This window comes from Gymnoscopelus braueri, assembly GCF_963280865.1.
Source record: "Gymnoscopelus braueri genome assembly, chromosome: 5".
NCBI classification, from domain to species: Eukaryota; Metazoa; Chordata; class Actinopteri; order Myctophiformes; family Myctophidae; genus Gymnoscopelus; species Gymnoscopelus braueri.
This window is the reverse complement of record NC_137606.1, coordinates 36,454,193-36,479,512: the sequence shown is the minus strand read 5'-3', so window position 1 is coordinate 36,479,512 and position 25,320 is coordinate 36,454,193. Positions and strand designations below refer to the sequence as shown.

The 25,320-nt window shown below is 40.7% G+C and overlaps 1 protein-coding gene across 1 annotated transcript in view; it reads right to left on the bottom strand.

Moving 5' to 3' along the window:
• The window catches only part of nyap2a (neuronal tyrosine-phosphorylated phosphoinositide-3-kinase adaptor 2a), a gene marked incomplete at both ends in the record, with an annotated part of 20,574 nt that extends 1,190 nt beyond the window's left edge, over positions 1–19,384 (bottom strand). Inside the window, 8 exons of the mRNA XM_080429200.1 lie at positions 7,867–7,889; positions 8,949–8,999; positions 12,749–12,794; positions 13,398–13,498; positions 13,608–13,736; positions 15,692–16,630; positions 18,412–18,728; positions 19,215–19,384. Coding sequence (XP_080285326.1) covers positions 7,867–7,889; positions 8,949–8,999; positions 12,749–12,794; positions 13,398–13,498; positions 13,608–13,736; positions 15,692–16,630; positions 18,412–18,728; positions 19,215–19,384 — 1,776 coding nt within the window. The remainder of the gene's footprint in view (positions 1–7,866; positions 7,890–8,948; positions 9,000–12,748; positions 12,795–13,397; positions 13,499–13,607; positions 13,737–15,691; positions 16,631–18,411; positions 18,729–19,214) is intronic.
• Positions 19,385–25,320: the final 5,936 nt, after the last annotated feature.

Here is a 25,320-nt window from a genome sequence, read left to right as displayed (position 1 = left end):
TGTCCCCATTATGCAAGTAAATTAAATATACTTAAAATACCAAAAGTAAAGGTATGCAGAATGTCCCATTTCCCAAATTTAATATGTATTAAAATCTTTTGAAAATAGCAGATCTACAAGCTTGTGAAGCGTTGTGAGCTTGTAGATCTGCTAGTTTCAAAAGATTTTTTAACCATTCATAAAAATGTTGAGCGCAACAGCTGTCACTTTGTGAGAGGAACTGGGGACTTTCATCATAACGTTTAACTATAAAACTTCGAAATTTAGGAAACATGTTTAGCTCAGCATCATTTATATACCTTTAGTTAACTTGCCATATGCTTAATATTTTTATCAGACGATCGGATCATCCGTGAGAGTACAATTTGTAAACTTCGGGTTCATGCATAAAGGACTAAGCAGCGCAGCCCTGGTTCAGAGCGTTAGTGTGTTCCCTCTAACGCCCTGGAAGACCCCTCGCTCTGCGATTGTACAAGGAATTCCGGTGCCCTGCGAGTGCTCAAGAGTAGTAAAAATAAACAAAACCATTTCGCTACTCACCAAAGCAAAGGCTGTTTTGTGTTGTTGAAAGTCTATTCTCGGAGGTGGGAAGCCTCTCAGCACCCCAACTACTCTGTAAAATACACTTTTTGGGCAGCAAATAAAATATGTCAGCGAGACGGAAATTATTTTTATTTACTCCACAGTGCCCTCTACAGATCTGTAGGATTGAACTTACCATTAACCAAAATCTGTAGAGGGCACTGTGGAGTAAATAAAAATAATTTCCGTCTCGCTGACATATTTTATTTTCTGCCCAAAAAGTGTATTTTACAGAGTAGGTGGGGTGCTGAGAGGCTTCCCACCTCCGAGAATAGACTTTCAACAACACAAAACGAGAAAGGGCGTGCAAAAGACCTAGCTATCGAGCTCAGGCTTATTAGCATGACTGGTAACGTGTCGTGCTGGCGAGTGGGAGTTTCGGGTTCAATCCCAGCTCACTGCTTCCCTAAATATGCATGGATCCGGTGTTTATAAATTCTAGTAAATTCCGATCATCTCATAAGAGGTGACAGAGCCAACTGTCAGATGTCCTGAAGCAGTCCACTCCAAATACAACGTTTAGATTCATGAATTAGATTGAGGTGGTGAGGTGATGTCTGCAAGGTAAATATGAAAGTGTATCCCTTATGCAAGTACATAAATATACTTAAACTACCAAAAGTAAAAGTACTCATTGTGCAGAATGTCCCATTTCTCGAGTCTACTATGTATACAAATATTTTGAAAATAGCAGATCTAAAAGCTTGCAATCTGCTATTTTAAAAATATATTTATACATATTAAACTTGGGAAATGGGACATTCTGCGTCCTTTTTAAAATATATATATTTAGGGGCTTTTTTGCCTCTATTTGGACAGGACAATAGACGGACAGTAAAAGGGGAGAGAGACACAGTAAAGGTCGTCGGTACTAGGAGTCGAACCCGCGACAGCTATCATGCTGGATTCCCAAATTGTGTGATATACGCCTAGACCGCTAGGCTAGTGGACGAACCATATAGAAAGCCGTTACTTTTGGTAGTTAAATTTTTTTTCATATACATTTATATCTTGCAGACGTCAGCTGTGACTTTGTGAGGGGAACTGGGGTCTTACGTCCTTTAGTTAACTTGGCTTGCTTAATATTTTTATCAGATGATCAGATCAGAGATCATTCAGGGCTACGCCTCTCGCAGAAGTAGGAGGAGAGTAGGATACGCCATTCTGTCTCCCAAATGTAGTTTTAGCAGAAACGTAACGCCATGGACGTGGGAAGCGATTGCACGTTGGGCAGAACCAGCTGCTACTAATGAGGGTAGAGCGTTGGTTTCGCCGGGTCCCAGGCTCTTACGCAGGCTGCGTAGGCAGCGCATGAGCTGAAATCTACGTGGCTGCTATGGTACTGCGCAGATTGTGTGGACACACGTAAGACCCGTCGTAGAACCTGCGCAGATGCTCAACGCAGCATCTCTACGAATCTCGTTGGGAAACGCGGCCATTATCATCATTATCAAAATAATTTAATTGGCCAATATGAACCTGTGGGATCTCTAATTCTGGGTTTTTGGGGGTCCTGAATCCATTCCAATCATTCGTTTGTTAGAAAAAAATTACTCCTGGCCAAAAAAACGTCCACGCCTACTTTTCAGGGGGCCTATCCATCAAATTGTAGTGGCCATAATTGTCACTTATTGTCACTTTGTTGAGTGGTATTTTGATTCTTGGGGTTCTTAGTAAGTCAAATAAAGATACCTCCATTTTCTACTGATGTGTTTAGTTTGCGTAATCTATGAGTCTCCATTTTTCACCTTTTCCAACTTAGAGAGATGAACTCAGACTCTCATAGACTCTAAGTCTATGTTTACATGTCCAGACATAATTGCCATAACCAAGCCTTTGTCATTAGCATAATTGGCATAAATGATGTAATAAATAAGCTGAAACCAGGAAATAGCTACTGTATATTGCCAGCACAAACTGGCTGACCAGGTGGCGAACAGGCTTTTTGCATGTAGTTTAAGCGCAAGGGGGCGGGGCCGCGGGTGGTGGGTGGGGAGAGAGCCTGGCGACGCGAGCTATGTTAGTGCACTGAGTGGCAGTTGGGGCAAACGCAAACGGCCGGTCGTCGCGGGCACTCGCGCCTGGAGGCGCTCGGGCGTGACTCCTCGGCCTCAAGGTCTGCTGAGTCGGCGCGCCTCCGTCATGGTCCAAAACTATACTTTATCGGCGAAAAAAGTAGTCTGCGGTTGTTTGAAAAATCGTAAATGATGTTGTGGGGACTGCGTTTGCCCCAACTGCCACTCAGTGCACTAACATAGCTCGCGTCGCCAGGCTCTCTCCCCACCGGCCACCCGCGGCCCCGCCTCCTTGCGCTTAAACTAGATGCAAAAAGCCTGTTCGCGACCAGGTGTGAATAGAGGGATGGTCAGAGATAAATCTGAAAGAAGCCATTGGCCAGCACAAGTTCAGCACCCTCTTCACAGTGAGTGGTGACCTGCTATGCACAGACAAGATCATTGGTTATCCCCTGTAAACTAAGAAGATAACTCTAATGGATGGAATGGCAGTGGTACAGGGAATTGGAGAGCCATCATGGATCTCATGTGCCCAGTAGGCTGACCACTCCACAGCCACACTGGACAGCAAGTCCAAAGAGTATAGGGAGATCAATGTAGTGTATGACCACTGCAATCTCCCATCTTTACTGAAGAAGGCCACACGGAAGAGATTCCAGGGTGGCAAGCCTCCAACTACTTATCGTGTGGAAGACCACTCACCATTAGGGGAAAGTATCAGAAAAACAGTTCCTGTCAAACAGCATCAAAGATGTCTATCTCGCCAAGAAAGCCCTCCTACTTTTTCAAGGGAAAGACAAAGTTTTCATAGTCACTTCAAGGCAGGATATCCACTCAAACTATATGGATGTACAAAATATTCATAGCTCGCACAAGTAGTAGTATGCCGTGCCGAACCATGTGGCCCATAGGGCAGTAGCTTGAGTCAGTTTGGTGTACAAGTACATCCCCCATGCAGCCATGATGTACAAGTACACCGCCTGGACATAACGCAAGTGTGTCACAGGGACCTCCAATACAACCCTTGATGCTGAGTGCCAAGCAGGGAGGTATTTGGAGGAAAAGTTGCATAACTTAGTTATTGGAAATGATTAATTTATGAACATCCAAACAGACAGACTCTCAGATCACCTATATCAATTATTAGCAAAAATACTAACGTTAACGATGGAAGGTTGCATGACTGCACATGGTAATTTCTGGACATCACAAACATGGACTTATAGACTCTTGGATTACCTTTCAAAATGTTTTAGAAGCTAAATTATAGCATCCAATAATTAGCTTATTATGCAAATTTTGCAAACTAAACACAACAGTAGAAAATGGAGATATCTATATTTGACTTTCTAAGAACCCCAATAATTAAAATATACCACTCAACAAAGATTACGGCCACCACAATTTGATGGATAGGCCCCCTGTAAAGTAGCCGTGGTCGATTTTATGGCCAAGAGTAATTTTTTACTAAAAACGAATGGTTGGAATGGATTCAGGACCCCCAAAAACCCATAATTAGACATCCCACAAGTTCATATTGGCCAATTATAAACTTTAAATGTTTTTGCTCAGGCCCTCCAGGTACACCAACTTTGATTGGCTCACATGAAGTTTCCCATGGGAGTTGGGTTGGAACAAATTGAGAGGTGTTAGTAGACACCTTTATGAACACATTTTTGTGTAGAAAGCTATTGGTAAGCAATTATTTTGCAGATTGGTCAAACATTTGGCTAACTTTCCCTAACTACATGCACCTATCCTGTCTGTCTGTCTGTCTGTCTGTCTGTCTGTCTGTCTGTCTGTCTGTCTGTCTGTCTGTCTGTCTGTCTGTCTGTCTGTCTGTCTGTCTGTCTGTCTGTCTGTCTGTCTGTCTGTCTGTCTGTCTGTCTGTCTGTCTGTCTGTCTGTCTATCTGTCTGTCTGTCTGTCTGTCTGTCTGTCTGTCTGTCTGTCTGTCTTAAGTTAGAAGTTAGAAGTTTGTTGTCGGGACAGCTATCTACCAAACTACCGGAACCTTGAGAAAATTGCTGAATTTGAGACACTAAGGGCGGTTTCAGACTGGATCCGTTTGAATCGAAGCGTTCCCGAGTACGCTTGGCTTCTCCCAGCTGGTCAGCATTCACACTGGCCAAAATCCTTTCGTACTCGACCATTTAATTTAGCAGTAATGGTAAATATGTGCCTCATGGGGGCGCTGTTGACTATGGGGCTTTGGAAGAGAGAATGTCATTCTCAGAAGAAAAGTCACTCTAGAGTGAATAATAAAGTTTGACTGTGTTCCTGACGATGTCTTGAGTTATAATAACAACAGATCAACAATACACAACCAAAGCAGTGTGTGCACTGGTCTTTGAAACCTCGAAATGTAACGTCGTCTGTTAATATGATATTGGCGTCACGGACGCATCCTTGGTATGACGTCACGGACTAACCCTTGGTGTATTTATCCTTATAAATACGTTCGCCACACATGTGTTTTTTGTTTATTATTTTTCACGGCTCGTGCTACTCAAACACTAGCGGGATTATTATTTCTTGTCAACATTCAAGTAGAACAATGAGAAGGTATAACCCAGCTAAAATAATGCGTCATTATAACAAATATAAAAATGATATATGATTAGCAGTCCAGTCTGTCCACTTCCTTCTCTTGGTACGGATGGATTCACACTGCCGCGTTCCGTTCCCGACTCCGCAGCAATCGGACCCGAGACTACCTCCCCAGGTGGTTTCGAGTACGGTACGGTGATGCGTTACGGGGAATGGTTCGCTACGTTCACACTACCACAACATCTGCCATGTGGTCTGGAGTGCGCACCCGGGACCCGAGTGTGAAACGGCTATAATATGCTCTTCTTTTCAATCCCTTTCAAGTCATTCAAGGATTTTTAAGTGCATTTCATCCAGCCTGCAGTGCTTACTTACTGGATGGAGGATTTGAGAAGAAGGACAAGCGTTTCCTCCTGGGCCTCTCTGCTGTCACCCACACCCAGGCGAAACACACTTTGTGCTCGGTCCCCGGACACTGATACCACCCTACAAGGCCTGGGTCCTTAAATTTGTAGCTATGGGCAAGTCGGCCCCATCCCGCTCCCTGCCAGCTCTGAAGGACAACCTTTGGCCCAGCCTTGGAACAAAGCCCCACACGCCCTGGATGCATGGTCAAAGGCATAAAGACCTATGCCAACTGCTGTCGAGCAGCCACTGGAGACTCGTCTCACTGATAACGGCCAGGGTCGGTCCACATGCACTGGACGGCCTCTACCACTCATTGGTGGGTGCCCAGGTGTCTGTGGCTGGATCATCCATGGTCCGCTGTGTAGCAGTGACCAGAGGTCAGACATTATGCTACCAAAGTTGCCCAAGTCAATCACACGCTCTCGTCTGTTGTTTATCAACGACATCAAAGTCCAACAATAGGAGTCTCATAGACACTCCTCCAGTGCTGCTCAACATGAGGCCAAGGGGTCGCATGCGGCCCATGCTTCATATTTTTGCGGCCCTTCATTGTAATAGCAACTACCAAAAATATATAATTATTCTCCTTTCAATGACGACAAATTCTATTTTAGTTTATTTTAATATATTTACCATTCTCTGATTTATTGCAAAAGCAATCAGCTTACATTCTGTACTGTTCACATTTTGTGAATAACTCATTGTGTAACCTTCCTTATTTTTGATTGGCATGTAGATTGGCAGAATTTCTTCGCTAAGGTCCTTGGACACAGCTGTATTTTGCTGTGTGGCTTGAGTAGCCCTACTCCATACTGGCAAGCAGTAGGCCTACATCATCTCCAGCTGCAGCCCACTACTTGTTTTGGTGATATTAAGTTCAGCCGCCTATGGCAACTACAGTCTAATTTACAGGACCAATAACATATATAGACCAATCTCCAACATTCCTTTCCCCAGCAAAACACTTGAAAAGTTTGTCTACAGTCAATAGTTACCCTATGTAGCTATCACTTCATTATGGATGATTGTTTTAGAGCTAACCACAGAGAAACCCAGTGTGTCGTGTTTTCTTGGAGTTTGTTGCTCTCTGGTGGCCATTTCTGGTCATCATTATCAATCTTGTATTGGCATGCTTTGTGATTCAAGAGATTGTATTTGTCACTCACTCATACAACAATATGTGCAAACGGTGTGAGATAATGGTATTGTCAATTGTAAATTGTGCATTGTAGCACCTTTATCGACAGTGTGTATTAAATTCAACCATTCACACACACACACACACACACACACACACACACACACACACACACACACACAGACACACACACACACACACACACACACACACACACACACACACACACGGCAGAGGAAACCATGCAATAGCTTTAGCCCTGCTCAGTCAGATACCTTCCAGGGTACAGCAGGAGTTCTGTGTGTTGTGCTTATCCTGCCATCTTGTTAACTACCTCGCCTGCTGTGTGTCTCATTTTCAGTGTCATTGTCTTGATTGGATGTGTCTGTGTGTATTTCAACCCAATTTCCAGTCATGTCCTCCTCTGCTTAGTCTTTGATGTTCACTTGTTTCACTCTAGCCAAGATCTAGGCCTCGTTTCCTATCGTTTGTGTTTTGGTACACAAGTTTTCCGTGACTCTGCTTGTTGGATTACTTGTGTTGGATTTATTTTGTGCTATCTTTTCCTGGCCAATGCACCTTGCCATCTGTTTTTGGAACCATCTGTTTTACGTTGGTTTGAATGATTGTCCCTTTTGTTCACAATTATTATCTTCTGAACTTTTGGATTACTGTGACTTTTGGAAATGATTTTGTTCCTTTATGGTTGGAATGACTACTGAGCTTTTGGATTAATTTGACTTTTTTTTATTTATTTAGAGTACCCAATTTTTTTATACCTATTTTGTCTCCCCAATTTAGTCATTATGTCAATTAATTCCTCCCCACACATTTCTGTATTGGTAGGCCTACTGCTGTTTTAACCTACTGGTTCACCTGCCAGTAAGGAGCCGCCACAGGGAGGACGTTGCGCCTCAGGCCTACTCCTCCCGTTCAACATTCCCCACTGACAGACACCGCCCAGGCCGATAGGAGTACTTACAGCGACAAAGGTCCTCCTCCCGCCCGGCTTCCCTTCCCCTAACACGGCCAATTGTATTCATATAGATGCTCGGCCAAAACATATATGCACCACGGTAGATTCAAACCCCTAGACTCCGTGGTGGTGGGCACGTACTTTCCACACGAGTGCTGTTCTCAGGATACTATGTACTGTACAAGAAGCACCTCCCACTCTGGCATCCTCCATCAGCTGTACTGGTAAGTCGGTGACACAGCACAGGGAAAATCATATTTCTTTCAGTGGATATCTAAGTTACAACCAAATAGGGCCTAAGTCGTTAATATAAGTTTTGTAATAATTAAAATCTGCAAAGTAACTAGTAACTATTTTTTTTAAATAATGTAGTAAAAAAATAAAGATACAATATATGCCTCTGAGATGTAATGGAGTAGAAGTAAAAGTACTGAACATTAGAAATACTCAAGTAAAGTAAAATAATGTATCAAAAAATAACCTCAAAATTGGATTCAATCACAGTACTTCTTAGTTACTCACCACTGCTTCTTAGTTACTCACCACTGCTTGTATCATATAAACTCACCTTCTTGAATTGTACTGGATACGGGTTCAATACAATGCAACCATGGAGACTAAATTATGACTTCTTGTACAGACCCTTCCTTTTTGTGTACATCTACTTTTCATGCTTTATTTTAAGTTGTTTTCCACAGACACTCAGACCTTTTCAAAATACCTCTACTGAATATGTATAATAATAGACCATATTCACATGTTGGCGGCCATGTTGGCATTTTGCATTGAAAAAATGGGGTGGCATTTCATTAACGTAATAGCAAAATGGCCGCCGGCCGCCGTGTGAATATGGTCTATTGGTCCTTGTTGTTTTGGAATTCTTAATAATGTTGTCCTATGCTGCTATAGTACACAGTATCTCTTTAATTTGTTTATATTTGTTTTCTTTTCTTTCTTTAAAAAAATCTTGTACCTTTGTACTTTTAGTAACTGCAGGATATTGTACCAATTGTTTATCGTCGATCTGTAATACTGTATTGTATTGATGTAAATTCCACTCCTACTGTATCAAAGAAAGGATCTCCCCCCACACAGAGGTGAAGATGATAGTGTGTGTAACATAAGAGAAACATGCACTACCTATGGTCACATTTAATTGCTTTGATGAAGGCTACAGCCAAAAATTCTGAGCCAACCGTCTTGTATTGGTTATTTTGGAGTGCCACTATTTCCATCTTGGTGGTTTTCATTGTTAAGTAAATATAACTGCAGCTGAGCACCATGGCCATTGGCCAAGGAGGCGAACAGAGGAAGCACACCTGCTCCATATCCTGAATTGACACAATTGTTAGCAGAGAATTGAGAGGTCTAAACCACTGCTGTGGGGGGAGGGTGAATTCAAGACAGACACTGTCTAACTGAATTGTGTCTTTTTGAGACTACAACCCATAAAGTGTACATTGGTTTGCGTGTAAACTGTACAGGAACACAATAGGGCTTAAAGCTTAGAATTGAAGCAGGAAGACTAAGACACTCCGTGCCTCGCAATAAACAATCCATATAAGTGATGAAGTACTAAGTAGATACAAACATACACATGAAATGATAAATATCAAACAATATATCAATATATATTATATATATATATACAAATATATTATATATACATACCTCCATCACACATAATGATTTACACACATCATATACACATCAAACAGAACCCATTGTTTTTATTTTACATTTTACATGAGAAAGGAGTTTTTGAGATTTACAGAACAAAGACATCCACATTAAAGGAATTTATTTACCATCTTTAAATATACAATTTATCATGTATCTATTATATTTATTTCATATTTTTATCCATTAGTTGTGTTCCATCAACACTGTTAAATTACTTTTAGCCACCACTCTAGCTGTCTGAGATATAAGGTTAGAGTGTTAGCATGAAGTATGTTAGTAGAGAGTTAGTGTACATTATGTTATGTAACGATAAAAAGCATACTGCTGTGACTCCTATCCAGGCATTTTAAACCCTTAACTCAGAGGATTGCGGATTTGTGAAGCAGTATAAATGGAGCTCCTCATACAATATCTGCATCTGTTCAATAAGTTCTAGTTCTCAAGGTTGAAGACTGGTACACGGACAAAAGTCTGTTTTGTATTGATTTTATGTTGTACTGTTTTAGACATAGGGTTTTGCTATCTTGTGTAAAAAGGCTTTTCCTGTTGAAACCTTGTTAAATTATAATCAATTTGTCACTGGTACAGTTCAATCTAACTGTACCCCAGCATGCCTATTCTGGGGGGAACATTCGCCATAAATAGCAGATCTACAAGCTCACGTGAGCTTTTTGGCGAAGAAGTTTGGCGTAGATGGAAACAAACTATCAAAGTACAGTTGTAACTCAAGTCCGGTTCTCTAAGACTAGAGGCGTAAAGTGGTTAATACAACACTGTTGCTGCTGGTTGTGTGAATTCATATAGTGTAGTATTAGACCTGCATTGTACTGTTGAATGAGTAAAACTTACTGACTTATTAGATATATAAATTTAATTAAAACATCACAAAGTTAGTGGAAGCTCAATGGTTTCCTACAAAATGTTGTCTATTAAATGTTAATAAGGTCTATGGTTAACATTAGTTTGATGAGTTAGGGTTAGTTTAACTTCAGAACTTAAGTTATTTGGATGTATTAAGGGTTAGAGTTAATTCGATGTGTTAGGATGGGGTGTAAATATTTAGGGTTAGGGTTAGTTTGATGCATGTATAAGAGGTCTTTCATTCGTTTACATACACACAGTATCCACAAAGATGAATGTCCTACTTTAATAGCCTGCTTTCTAATACCAACGTTTCTGTGACACCAAGAAACATATTTTGTGTACAGTATATCTTTTATATAAGGTAGTTACAACAACAGAAAGATGGTTCCCATGGTAACTGATGTTTGCCTTCATCCTTTTGACAATTGTTAAATTATACATTTTGTACATTCTTTGACAAAGTGTGGTGAGAGTTGGTATGCATTGATGTTACATCTACTGCTGTCATGGAGACAGAACTGTCCAATAACGGTTTCCATACTTTAGTATTCCAGGGGCCGATGTCACAAAGGAAGTTCAACATTGTATATTTGCTAGCTTCACAAAGCCTCAAGGTCTTTTCACACGGAGAATGACACTATGCCAGAATACTCACACGTAGAAAAACTTTCAACACAATACAACTCTAGGCCATAGACGGGAATGTGTGTGAAACGAGCAAGGTCCCACCAACTTATCGCTACACTTGTTAGAATGTCCGCGTCTCCCAACCTGCCCACTTGCCTCTCATTTATTGTAAGCAATTTCAACCTGGCATTCCCATTTGGGCATGTCAGAAAAGGCGATAAAGAAAAAGAAAAGTTAACACATTTTGGCAAATTTTCCCACACAAAATAAGTTAACATTCTATAAAATGTTAAAAAATAGTGCATGTCTGGGACTTCATCTATCCTAATGAGTACACTAATAAGGCCATCCTGTGATCAGACTATTGGATATTGGCTTTGTTTATATATTCAGAACATCACATTGAATAGCGGAGGTAGCCTACATTACGAAACCAATGTCGCCATTGCACAGTGCGACGGATTATACAATTTATTTTTTAAATGAATGCTGATGCGATAGCTAACCATCCAAATTGAAGGTGAATAAAGCTACATTGTAACAATCTGGCCCTAACCAGATGCTTTGGCATGATGACACAAAGGACGTAACACTATCCACTATGGCACTACACCTGCGCCTATCCTCTCTTTTGTCTCCTCCTTCTCGCTGCCTCTCTCTATCTTTTCTCCCTCTCCCGGCCACTCTGTCTGCAAGGTGGCAGAGCTTCAACATTAGTTTTGTAATATAACAGATTTATATACAGAATGTACATAGCCTACATTTCATGAGAAACTTTTTTTTAAATACATGCAAGCTCAATATATTATTTATGACACTTTGCCATTAAATGTTACATTCATAGAGCTGCCATTAAAGAACGGTAGTGCTATTCTTTTAATACAGCCACATGTAAATATTTCTAATGTTTGTTGCTGTTCACTACAATGCACCAACTTCACCATGTCAAATCCCTCATTACAGTATGTGCAAACATATTTAGCAATAAATACATACATACATACATAGGCTACATAACTAACACGTCTGATTGTGATTCTGACTAGCCCAGCTTTTCACGTTCAAATGTTATCCTATTTGGCACGTTATCATAATTTGAATCATTGTGTTTCTTAATACAAGCCACACCACATGTTCGTGCCTAAATTTACCAGGGAAGGCTGAAGAATTTAGCTGATGTCTAAAACTAATTTGTACTCATTTTATGGATAGATTGTCAAGGGATTGCACCTTCGTTCCAAAAACGGATTAGTCAATGTGTGGACATTTTATATTTTTGATCTGTATAGGTCAAAGTGTTCAGCAGTGCATCGCACAACGAAAGTGACATTAAAACAACAAAAATGTATATGCAGAGGACCTCCAACCTTCCCAGAGAGCGTCCCGTACAGGCCAATTTATGCTTTGAGTGTCAAGTGTCAAACGAGTTTTGAGCATTCATACTGTCTGCGACTTGCCAGCAACGTAGCCACAATATGTAAACAAGTTGGTGAATGTGGTCTCGCGCATCTCCGTGGTAAAAGAGCTTACTTCGTACTTCGTCTTCCCAACCAATTAGAGTTGAAGCGTCTGCGACCATTCATACACGACAACTTCCTTGTTTAAATTTTGTGGCGACACTGTAGGCGAAATTTCAGACAGTATGCATGCTCCAATCTCTGAACGTCGTGAGACACGTAATTGCGACGCGTCAGTCGACAATTGTCACTCAAAGCATTAGTTGCCATTTATTCTGAATTTGACCAACGCGGGAGAAGATAAGGATTGCAGCATCGGTTACCATGGCAATATAGCCCAATTAAGCAAACTGCTGTTGTGGTAGTGAAAAAGGTTAATACCCAAAAACACTAATCCCACAAAGTTACATACAGAAGGCCTCTGGATCAAACCAAACTTGTCCATGTACCTCGTAGCTGGGATGAGTGTTTCTCTGTGTTGGGTTGTGGGTTATGCTGTACCAGCACACCAACAGGATCATTAAGAATCACAAATATTAATGCAGATGATGCACATGGAAACATAGACAATGACACAACAAACAGCAAAAGACCAGCATTCTGAACTGATCTAAACCTCCTCAACATTTCAACTGTTGTGATTATGTTTAGATGGATAATTCAGTTTGATCCAAAATGTCAAATGAAAACAGACACTGACAGAGATGAGGACAGACACCAAAGAACTGCAGGACAACAGACACATTCTCACGCTGGTACCTATTAGTCAATCAATACCTGCCTGTCTTTCAATGCCTGTCTGTCTGTCAACACCAGTCTCTGTCTGTCTGTCTGTCTGTCTGTCTGTCTGTCTGTCTGTCTGTCTGTCTGTCTGTCTGTCTGTCTGTCTGTCTGTCTGTCTGTCTGTCTGTCTGTCTGTCTGTCTGTCTGTCTGTCTGTCTGTCTGTCTGTCTGTCTCCCAGTATAACTGTTTGTCCGTCAGCACCAGTCTGTCTGCCTTTCAGCATCAATTTGTCTGTCAGCAACGGCCTCTCTGTCTGTGTGTCTGTCTGAGCCTGTCTGTCTGTCGTCAGCAGCAGTCTGTCTGTCTGTCAGTACCTGGGTGAGAGCAGGGTGTGTGTGGTGGAGGTGCTGCCGATGGGGGGAAGGAACCCCAGATGTGGAGGCAGATCGGCCAAGTTTATAACCTGTCTTGCTTTCTGGAAAGAGAGATTGAGAGAAAGAAACAATCAGACGAACCAGTAAAGCAGACAGACAATCAGATAGATAGACAGTCAGATAGATAGACAATCAGACAGACAGACATACCTCCTCCCATTCGGGTGGGGCTGACAGATGATCTGCCATTCCTACAGGGGCCAGAACTATAAGAGATGTTGGTGGCGGGGCTTGGTGACTGCCCCTCCCACTCCTCACACCCACTGATCATGCCAGTTTCTGCTGGAGAGAGAGACACACACATTTAGTTATATTAGAGAGAGAGAGACACAGCTTTTATTGGATTGGAGAGACACATTTAGTTTAAATTAGATAAAGATAAAGCTTTAATTAGATTGAAGTGACATTTAGTTAGAGAGACATAGAGAGAGAGATATATAGAGAGAGAGACATAGAGAGCGAGAAATATTTAGTTTTTATTTTTATTTTTAATTTTAATTTTATTTTTGACTGGTGCTCTTTGGGCACCGACCTACAGTGGAACAATGCAAGTTGGGAATGCATGCCCCATCCGGTTATAACAATACACGTTTTACCTGTTGTCAGAACCCATTGTCAGAACCCGTTGTACCTGTCTGTCTCTCTGTCTGTCTCCCTTTTATACCCATATATTGAGATCTCTGTATCTGTCTATTTGTCTGCTGTGTCTCTTTTATGCCCATATATGGACATCTCTGTATCTGCCTGTCCTTGTCCCTTTTATGTATATACCCATATATGGGCATATCGGTCGGATCGGCAGATCTCCATAATATGCCCATGGGCGTACTTTTTTTTTTTTGCACAGGTAGTTTCGTCTGGTTTCCAGGCTAGTTCTGGACAATTGTCAATCCGTGCGACTTCACGCCCGGCACCGCACTCCATCTGGTCCCCCTCTGGGTGATACGTATGCCGAGTTTGAAGTCGATCGGTCAGGTGATTCTCAAGATGTGTGAAGGACAAGTACACACACAGAGATTTTGTGAATTTATAGAAGAATTATTATATAACTGCAAGTTGCGGGAAGCTTGGACAATTTATTTTTTCACCCACTCTTTTGTAACTGCAAAATCGGGATGTGACAATAACCTTGAAGTGAAGGAAGATTGGAAAGACACATTAGAGAGAGAGACACATACATCTTTAGTTAGATTGGAAATAGAGACTCATTTAATTAGATTCGACTAGAGAAGCAGTTTTAGTTAGACTGTAGATAGAGACACATTTAGTTAGATTTGAGAGAGAAAGAGGCAGCTTTAAAGTAGCTAGATTGGAGAGAGACAAATGTAGTTAGGTTGGAGAGATACAGATTTAGATAGATTAGAGAGAGAGACCTATATTTAGATTAGAGACAGAGACACATCTTTAGTTAGATTGAAGAGAGACAGATTCAGTAGGATTGAAGAGAGAAGGACTGTTTAATTGAAGGTGCACTCCTTATTTTGACTTGCGCAGTTTCTTGCTTAAAGGGATACTTCACTTTCGGGCCGGGGACACATTTAAAAAACATATTAAAAATAAATGAAAAAAGTTATGGAAAATTCATGGCCCCCTCACACATTAGTAGGACACTCTAATGCGTGAGGGGGCCATGAATTTTCCATAACTTTTTTCATTTATTTTTTATATTTTTTTTAAATGTGTCCCCGGCCCTAAAGTGAAGTATCCCTTTAACCCTTACACACATACTATGTAGATAGCATGTTGTTTAATCCATTTAGACTGGGAACACAGCTATGTGCGCCATTTTAAGAATTTTTTTTACCATTTTATTTTTAAATCGTGAAAATTTGTGCAAATCTTTGCGAACTCAAATCTTTGCTTCTGGGGGTCCCTGGAACAACATATTTGTTTCTATTTTAGTTTTTTTCATATTTTTTATATTTGTTATATCTTTTATATCTTTTATATATTTTATATCTTTTATATTTATATTTTTCATGTTTGAAAAAAAAACTATTAGGTTTTAGAAAACATTTTTAGAATCGGCCTCAGGTCTTAATGGGTTAAACAGATGCTACGTTTGATGTTTACCTAGTTACTTTGTAACAACCAATTACAGTATGTGACCATGTACCCTGTCCATTTATCCTTGCAGTTGTTCTGGATAGGAGCATAATATCTGCTAAATGTCTGAATTGTATTAGTGTGAATTGTTCATAATGATATAGTGCTTACTGCTTAGCACTGCTTACCCCTGAAGCCTCTCTTCTTCAGCAGGCTGCCGATCTCATCCAGTGGTACTACAGTACTAGTACCAGAAGTGGCAGTCGTGATAGTGGGAGCAGTGCTGTAGCTATCTAGTGGGGCAGTTGGGGTCCTGGAGCGTCCAGAAGAGGAGGACGAATTACTGTTCTTAGTCACGCCAACGTGGGCTTTTTGGGCGCAGCCAGCCATCAGCACGTCATATGGAGGCGGTCGCTTGAGGCTGAGAGGTGTCAGCGCACCACCCATGCTCACAGGGGAGGGACATGCTGATTGGCTACGTGCACGGCCGCTGTGGGCGGACCCAGAAGAGGACTTGTAGAGGTTGGAGGGGAGGGGGGGAGCAGAGGAACGACCAGAGGAGGTGATGGTCTGAGTGGAGGAGAGGGGCGGGGCAGAGGAACGGCCAGAGGATGTGATAGTATTAGTGGGGGGGGCCTCCCTGTCTTTCTCTCTGGCATTTTCCATTGTAGGGAGTTTGTAGGCCTCTATTGGGGTCAACGGTGATTCGTCAGAGTTCGGGGAGCACTGAGCGGGGGCAGGGGGGAAGGTGAGCAGGGGTGGTCGGGGGGTGTGGAGATTAGGGAAGGGGGGAGGAGGAAGTGGTACGGGGTCAGTGGGCAGGAAGTCATCGTAGGCAGTCGCAGGGAACTTCATCTCCTCATATACGCTCTCCTCACTCGGCTCGTCCTCGGAAGTGGTGTCCTGTCGCCCTCTTGATTCTTCGAGGGCGTTCCCGACCATCTCTATATAAACTGGCTCAACCTCATCTGGACTCCTGCCCTGAGACCACGACTTGTCCCGCCGCCGTCGCAGCGACGAGTTCTGGCTTCCATGGTTACGGAAGATGTAGGACTCATCAAACGAAGCACTGAGCTGAGTGTCTGGGTTCCTCTTCGGTTTGGGAGGTGGCATTCTCCCCTTGAAGCCTATAGACACACAGACAGATATTATGCAATGATTGGGTAGTGAGGGGTCTAATCCAGGCTTTTCTAAAGCGGTTGCATGGTCTTTTTTAAATAGATGAGGAGACGGCATGAGACCAGTGAGCAGTTGATAATGTTGAGCAAACAGGAGCCAAGAGAAGTAATATTAGTAGTGGTGGTGGTGCATGGTGGTGGTGACGGTGGTTGTCACACAGTTTCCTGTGGACCACAGGCGGTGGTCATAAGTTCTGGCGGGGCACATACCGGGTCAAGCTCCAGTCATCTGCCACACAGTCCTGCCACCTCATTTATAAATTAAATGAACAGCTATTATTCAGACTTGCAAATGTATCGATTACATATTTCATGAGGTCAGTTATGTTATCAGAATGTAGTTTCAATGTAAATAAAAACGCATCCTGGAAAGATTTTTTGATTAAAAGGAAAATCAATCTGAAGTCAGCGTGCCACTAGGCATGGGTTGTATCCCCTTTTATAGTATGTATTGTTTCTAATATTTCTACAATGAAATAGTCATCAAATTAAAGGCTTTTTTACAATCTTGCCAAAAGAGTGCCTTGGATTTTTCTTTCTTTGCTGAAGTAAGGGTTCTCGTATATGAGTGAAAGTTCCCTGTTCTCATAAACTGTGCTGACAGAGCGACTCTGAAAGTTCCACTGTGTCTGTGACGCACGGGGTCTACTGATCCAAGGCTGCAGCTCTCTTAGGGGTCGAGAGAAAAATACAGAAAAGCCACTGAGGTCAGAGAGGGGGGGGAAGAATCACCCATGGGTGTTACTGAAGAGACAGCCTGCTGCATCACCAAATTGCATTCATCCAAATTGGATGTGCATAACAGTGTATGAAATGTGCATGAGGGTACATCTCCTGCACTTTCTTACTGCACCACACTAGCCCCATCAAATGTCTGTGATATTAGCCTGTCCCTGTCTGTTTCTTTCTCAAGTGAACAAACAACGTTCAACTGCTCGTCGGAAATAAAATCTGCAGTTGTGCCTACTGTCTATGTGACAAAAACAAACAACAAATACTGTGTCTATGTAACGTAATACAATACAGAGCTGACAGTGCTTAGAAACACGTGTTGTCTGATCAGCCTGCGTAAATGCTGCATTTTGCAAACCCTGTATAATACTGGATGTCCTTGCATTACATCCGTAGCTTGTTTTGGATGGCTGTGGATGTACCTTTGAAAACGTCTGCCTCCTGTAGATGCTCTTGCGTTACACAGTCCAATGATGAACGCAATGCCACTGAACACACCTGAGTTTTCCAAATGTCTCATCATGACCACTTACAGTAGGGCATGGTTGAAATGTTCTGGAGAATTTCCTACAGTCTATAATCTTCAACAGACTATGCTGGATCCTGGTATCAATGACCACAACAATAAGCATGGAAAACAATACAGTGTTCTGTGTAGAGCAACCACAGAGCTTTTCTTTTTTGGGGGGGTGGGGGGGGGTCATACCACGCTCTGGGATGTACAATATCATTGCCTGCTTAGGTTACTGCTGTAAATGTTAGATCGTAATGTAATGTTCACTATACTCACTGTTGTTTGACTGTACATATTGAGGCAGGGACCATCCCTGCGCTAGCATCTGGTTGTTTGCAAATTATTAGCATGGCATTTCCAAACACAGGTAAGGAGTGTGTGTGTGTGTGTGTGTGTGTGTGTGTGTGTGTGTGTGTGTGTGTGTGTGTGTGTGTGTGTGTGTGTGTGTGTGCGCGTGCGTGCGTGCGCACGTGCGTGCGCTCACCCTCCATTTTGTCCTGTAAGTCTTTTAGTTCTTGGGGCCCCTTCAAGGCTTCTGGGACCCCATCCACAGCTTCAGCACTACTGCTCAGTTTGGTGTTGGGGTCTCTCTTGGGTTTTGGGGGTGGCAGCTTGCGGGAGTTGGGGCCACTGTCGTCGCTCCCCCCTCCTACTGAGTGGAGCGACTGGGAACGGACTGTGAAACCATGGGAGGGAGAGGGGGGCAGTCTGTCCTGGGGGGCTGGCATCGTCATGCAACCCAACCTGAAATGTCGCCCAGAATAACCCCCCTCTGTTGCCCGGGCAACATCTTCACCCATCCTGGTGGGGAAAACACAACAGCATAGTAATAGAAATGTTAGAAAGAGAGAAAGTTTAGCTTATTGTCTGAGTTTGATTAATGGAAGCAGGCCTGGCCACACATTTGGTTGTGTAGCCTACATTAGCAATTTGTTCAATTAGGTTTAAGTGTCTGATCATTTTCCATTTCAAATAATTTATTAATGGAAAGGGTGGGGCTCCCAAATCAATCTTAGCCAAAACAGTATTGTTTTTGTTTCCCTCCTTACAATTTTCCGGCCTGCATGAATTTGATGACTTTAACTACCCTGTTATAAAGCTAGTTGTTCACACCTCACAAATGGGGTCAGGTTTAGTTACATTTATCTGTTTGGACCAGGGCAGCTATGCAATAATTTAGAGACCTGCGTGGTTCTTTTTTCTCCAATCAGGACAATACTATAACTCACGCTGCTTTCACACTAGCAGTGACAAAAAGAGTCAGGCTAAAGCTAACAGTTAAGTTACCTCTTAATGGCTTCCTGTTGCCGTTTCTTTTTGCTCCAGTTGTTCTGGGTTCTGATACGGTCACTCTCTCTGGATATGTCTGAGGCATTCTGGATCACCAGACTGTCATAGGTTCTCAACCCTCGATCTTCAACATACTGGAAAAAATCCTGCTCCTTACTCGTAGTCATGACTTCCCACTGTGGAGGAGAGGAGAGGAGAGGAAAAAGTAAGAAAGTGTGGATGAAAGAAGGGAGTCATACCTGCCTCAAGTTTCAGCTTTATTGTCACGGTAGGAGGAAATCACGTTTGCAGTTTGCATCAATGTAGAAAACAAAACATAATATAAATGTGATATAATACAAGTAGGCTATACGGTTAAAAAGAACTCCCACAAGTTCTACTGCAAAATGCAAAACACTATTAATAAATGCAGATTGCAGACACAACAGCTCATAGTCCATGCAAAAGTAATTCAACATGGGATTCAGAGCTTATTTTGTGGAGTTCAGCAGACCAGTGGCTACTGGGACAATGGATCCCTGCTTCTGGCAGGCAGGCAGCCAGTCAGCCCAATGGTGGCAATGACTCAAACTCCCTCTGCAGGTGATCAGGTGATGAGAAAGATCTAAAATAGCATTGGCCTTCCTCAGAACCTGCTGATGGTAGATGTCCTTATAAGCTCAGTTTCAGTGGCGTGCACAGACATTTTGAGGGGCAGGTGCTCAAGTAAAAAAAAAGGGCACCTTGCGCGGCGCGCGGAACCGTGAGATTTATAGAAGAAAATTGCAATGCACATTTTGGGGAATTGTTAATATATTAGAAGCTTTTAATCCAGAATTGATCGATGTCACCATGGGCTACATACTGTAAACTAAAAAAAATAAAAAAATAAAACTTTTTTTTTTTTTTTCAAAAGGGCACCTCTGGTCAAGAGGGCAAAGGGCAGGTGCTCTAGCACCACCTAGAGTCTATCTGTGCACGTCCCTGCTCAGTTTGACACATTTTACTTGCCACTCTGACTACCCTATTAAGTCCGTTTTTATTGTACGAATTCAGGTTACCATACCACTCTACCATACAGAACGTTAAGACAGACTCAATGCTTTGACTTAAAAAAAAGTGTCATCATGGTTGAACACACATTTATGCTCATTCATATGACAGCGTCACATACTGATCACAGAATCACAATCACAGAATTATCAGCAAAGTTCATCATGCCTATTTTCATGAGTGTGTCAGTCGTTACACATAATATAAAGAAGGGTGACAGACAACAGCCGTGAGGAGAACCAGTGGGAGAATACAGCTGTTTCAAGTAAGAATTGACCCTCACACACTGTGATCTGTCAGTTAAAAAATCCACTATCCAGCAAACGTTAAAATTAAATTTAAAGAGGGAAATACGTTTCTCTACAAGTGTTGCTGGATAGTGCTAAATGTAGAGGGAAATAAATCAATGAATAAATGTCTGCTGTGGGCCTTAGGGGTCTCAAGATATTTAACCCATTAATACCTGAGGCCGAATAAAAAAAAATCTTCTAAATCCTAACAGTTTTCTGAAAAACGTATGTTGCTAGATCAGTGGTGCAGCTGCTCAAACTTTTTTCAAGTCAAGGACCCGCAAAATGATACTAAAGTGACTGTTTTTGTCTAGGGGAAAGTCATCTCGCTGGTGCCCATTCTTCAGGAAAGCAGGGAAAAAACGTTTTTTTGCAATTCTTTTTTTTTCTTCAAAAATGAGTTAATTGCCCAGTTAGACTCTTCACATACCAGAGTATGTCTGACATAAATGTCAGAGCTTAAATCAACATTTAAATCTGAAATAAATGCATAAACATGTAGCTAAGATATAGGTTATGTCTAGCAACCAGTGGTGGAAAAAGTACTACATTGTTTTACTTAAGTAAAAGTATCAATACTGCGTATATGTAGAAGTACTCTGTTACAAGTAAAAGTCCAGAATGCCAAAATGTACTTGAGTAAAAGTACAAAAGTATTGGTATCAAAATGTACTTAAAGTACCAAAAGTAAAAGTACTAAAATGTTTGAAAATAGCCTAGGTATAAAACAGGGCTAAAGTGGTTAATGTATGTTTTATAATGTAATAATTTATATCTGTTAATCAACAGAATCTGTTGACTTGGTACTGTCTTAGATAACGCAACTCAGGCTCCAGCACTGTTATTTAACAGTGGCTACTGTCCTTATCTGATAATCAATCAACTCTCTCAACACTCTCATGTGACAAATGTACAAAGTCCCCTGGTTTTGGTCCCAATAGTGTAGTCACAGTTGTAGCTTCTTAGAATTGCATATATTTGTACTATGGCTGAATATCCTGAAACATTCTGAAAATAAGATACAGGAAGGCCACATGTGCAGGTAACATGCCAATACAAACGCCACCGTTACGTCATAATAATGTATTATTCTACAGTGAGCTTGTAGATCGGCTATTTTCAAATAGCCTAGGTATAAAACGGAGCTAAAGTGGTTAATGTATGTTTTATAATGTAATAATTTATATCTGCAAAGTGACTAGTAACTAAAGTTTTCAAATAATTGTAGTAGAGTAAAAGTACAATATTTGCATCTGAGATGTAGTGGAGTAGAAGTAAAAGTATAGACAATTGGAAATACTCCAGTAAAGTAAAAGTACCTGAAAATTGTACTTAAGTACAGTACTTGAGTAAATGTACTTAGTTACTTTACACCACTGCTAGCAACCTCTAATTCAAGTGGTGTTTTCTCTACTGAAGACTCAGTTCTATAAGCTGTAGTTTCAAAACTATTCACTCAATCTTATTAACCAATGTATCATTATTTTGCTATATGACATGAAAAAAATGAAAATTAAAAAATGCTAGATGATGTCAAATTTGGTCACCTATGTATTTGGCTGTAAACACCCTTCTCAAATGTTCAAGATTTTTCTAAAATAGCAGATCTACAAGCTCATGCTTGTATATCTGCTATTTTTGATGGTTTAAAGGGATACTTCACTTTCACATAAAATAAACATTTAAAAAATATATTAAAAATAAATGAAAAAAGTTATGGAAAAATCACGGCCCCCTCACGCATTAGAGTGTCCTACTAATGTGTGAGGGGGCCTTTATTTTGCCATAACTTCTTTCATTTTTTTTAAATATATTTTTTTAATGTTTATTTTATGTGAAAGTGAAGTATCCCTTTAAGTGGTTTAAATGATTGTGATGCTATATTAACTACTTTCACTGGGGACCCCCTGGAACCCCCCAAGGACCCCTGCGCTATATACAGTAGGTCAAATCTAAAATGTCACAGCTTCTTTCCCGGATTGAATGGGTTAAACAAAAGGTTTAAAAACAAGGATAAGGTGGCATGCTGTGTACACCTCTCAAACTACAGAGGGTCTAGACTCTAGGCTGTTCTCTGTCTGCCATAAAACCTCACTCTTAATTAGCTTAGATTTTCATAAGGAAGTGAGTGCGACTGGCCGGAAGTTGTTAAATACCTTTGGAGTATTGATCTTAGCTCCTGGGACTATTATGGAGTGTTTCCAGATCATAGGAACCGACTGTGAAAAAATAAAGTGGAATAATGTACTCAGATGCCCTGCGCACAACTTCAAGCACCTAGCCACTAATGTTATCTGGGCCTGGACTCTCGCTTACATTTATATGGTGGAAGGGCCTCTTAACACTCTGAAGATCAATATCTGCAAACTGTCAATTGGTTATTGTGGGATCGCTAAAGCGATCACACTACTGTTATTGTCAACACCGTTTTTTGGCCCCTAACTAGTCCTTCATACTTTTAGCTACAAACTCCGTTCCAACTCTTCAACGTTCGGCCTACTCAGGACATGTCGGCTACCATTTGAATTTTTGAAATAATTTGTACTTTTAGAGATATTTCACTTTTTATTTCTAAAAAACTCCCATTCATTTCAATGGAGAAATTCATACTTTTAGATAGAAACTCCGTTCCAACTCTATAACGTTCAGCCTACTTAGGACATATTGGCTACCATTAGAATTTTTTGAAATAATTTGTACTTTTAGAGATATTTCACTTTTTAAATAGTAAAAATACTTAAAAGTTGATAAAAAGAGTAAAAATACTTAAAAGTTGTAAAAATTAGTAAAAGCTACTTTAAAGTAAATAAAGTGACTAAAAATACTTTAAAGTAAATACCTTGAGTAAAAATACTTAAGAGTACTTATATTGAGTAAAAATACTTAAAAGTACTCAAAATGAGTAAAAATACTTAAAAGTTGAAAAAAATAGTAAAAATCCTTAAAAGTTGATAAAAAGAGTAAAAATCCTTAAAAGTTGTAAAAATTAGTAAAAGCTACTTTAAAGTAAATAAAGTGACAAAAAATACTTTAAAGTAAGTACCTTGATTAAAAATACTTAAGAGTACTTATACTGAGTAAAAATACTTAAAAGTACTCAACATGAGTAAAAATACTTAAAAGTTGAAAAAAATAGTAAAAATACTTAAAAGTTGTAAAAATTAGTAAAAAATACTTTAAAGTAAATAAAGTGACTAAAAATAATTTAAAGTAAATACCCTTTAGAACCTTTCAAACCTTTAGAACCTCTTAAACCTTTAGAACCTCTTAAACCTTTCAAACCTTTCAAACCTTTCAAACCTTTCAAACCTTTCAAACCTTTAGAACCTTTCAAACCTTTAGAACCTTTCAAACCTTTAGAACCTCTTAAACCTTTCAAACCTTTCAAACCTTTAGAACCTCTTAAACCTTTCAAACCTTTAGAACCTCTTAAACCTTTCAAACCTTTCAAACCTTTCAAACCTTTAGAACCATTCAAAGCTTTAGAACCTTTAGAACCTTTCAAACCTTTAGAACCTCTTAAACCTTTCAAACCTTTCAAACCTCTTAAACCTTTCAAACCTTTCAAACCTTTAGAACCTTTCAAAACTTTAGAACCTTTAAAACCTTTAAAACCTTTAAAACCTTTAAACCTTTCAAAACTTTAACTCTACTAACACTATCAATACTCAATACCATCAACATTCTTAGCGATCCCACACTGTTTCTTCAGGAACAGTACCTTCTAGTTTGTGTTATATTGTTAACAGTATGTAAAATCATTGTCAGATCTTAAACCAATAGAATTTAACTCATCTCCATGGTCTGTGTTTGAGTTATAGCCATTAAACCTGACCCCCTGGCAGTCTCTGAGACCCTGTCTGTTTCATTCCCTACGATATAGTCAGGAGAGGGTAGGACCAGGGCCGGCTGGTATCAATGGGCTAGTGGGGCTAAGCCCTCCCTATCTTATGGAATAAAGATGAGAAATTATTATTAAAATGTTTTAGAAGAGATTGTTTTATATGCTGGTGGAAGCAACAGCATCAAACAGTTACAAGAAAAACACAAAACATGTCAAAATGGGCTGATTTCTTTTAGCCCAAATCAGCTTCCATTGGCTTTCATTGAGTTGAGTGATTGACAGCTGACATGACACGCCTGCTTGATTTACTCATCATTGGGGCTAATATATTTTAGCCCCCAAGCTCCGCCCTCACTGGCTTTTGACCAATGACAGAAAGGTGTACCTTTCTGTGCTTTGTTCTGGGAAAGTGAAGGAGGATTAACAGGCAGGCGCCAGTATTCAAATGGATTGTAGATTATTTACTTTCTAATCCGTCTTCAGAAAGGTATTGTGGATTTGCTTCATTTATCTGACAAAGTTAAGAAACATGATTGCTGCTTTAATCACAGTGGAAGTGGCTCAAGCTGTTTGGGGAAAGTTAACATCGCTAGCTGTGTGTGTTTGTGTGTGTGTGTGTGTGTGTGTGTGTGGTGTGTGGTGTGTGGTGTGTGGTGTGTGTATGTGTGTGTGTGTGTGTGTGTGTGTGTGTGTGTGTGTGTGTGTGTGTGTGTGCGTGTGCGTGTGCGTGTGCGTGTCACAGTCAGGGGTCATCACCATGGCAGCTTGTGATGGACATTTTCATTAATATTTCATTTTTGCCACGGACATGCAAAGTAATCATCTTATCAAAAACACAGTGGCCTAGCCCTAAATGTACACTAATGGGCTTCTAATGTGTCATAGGGTCTATTCCAATGTGCTGCACATTTTAAAACAATAGTATGTCTGCAATGGC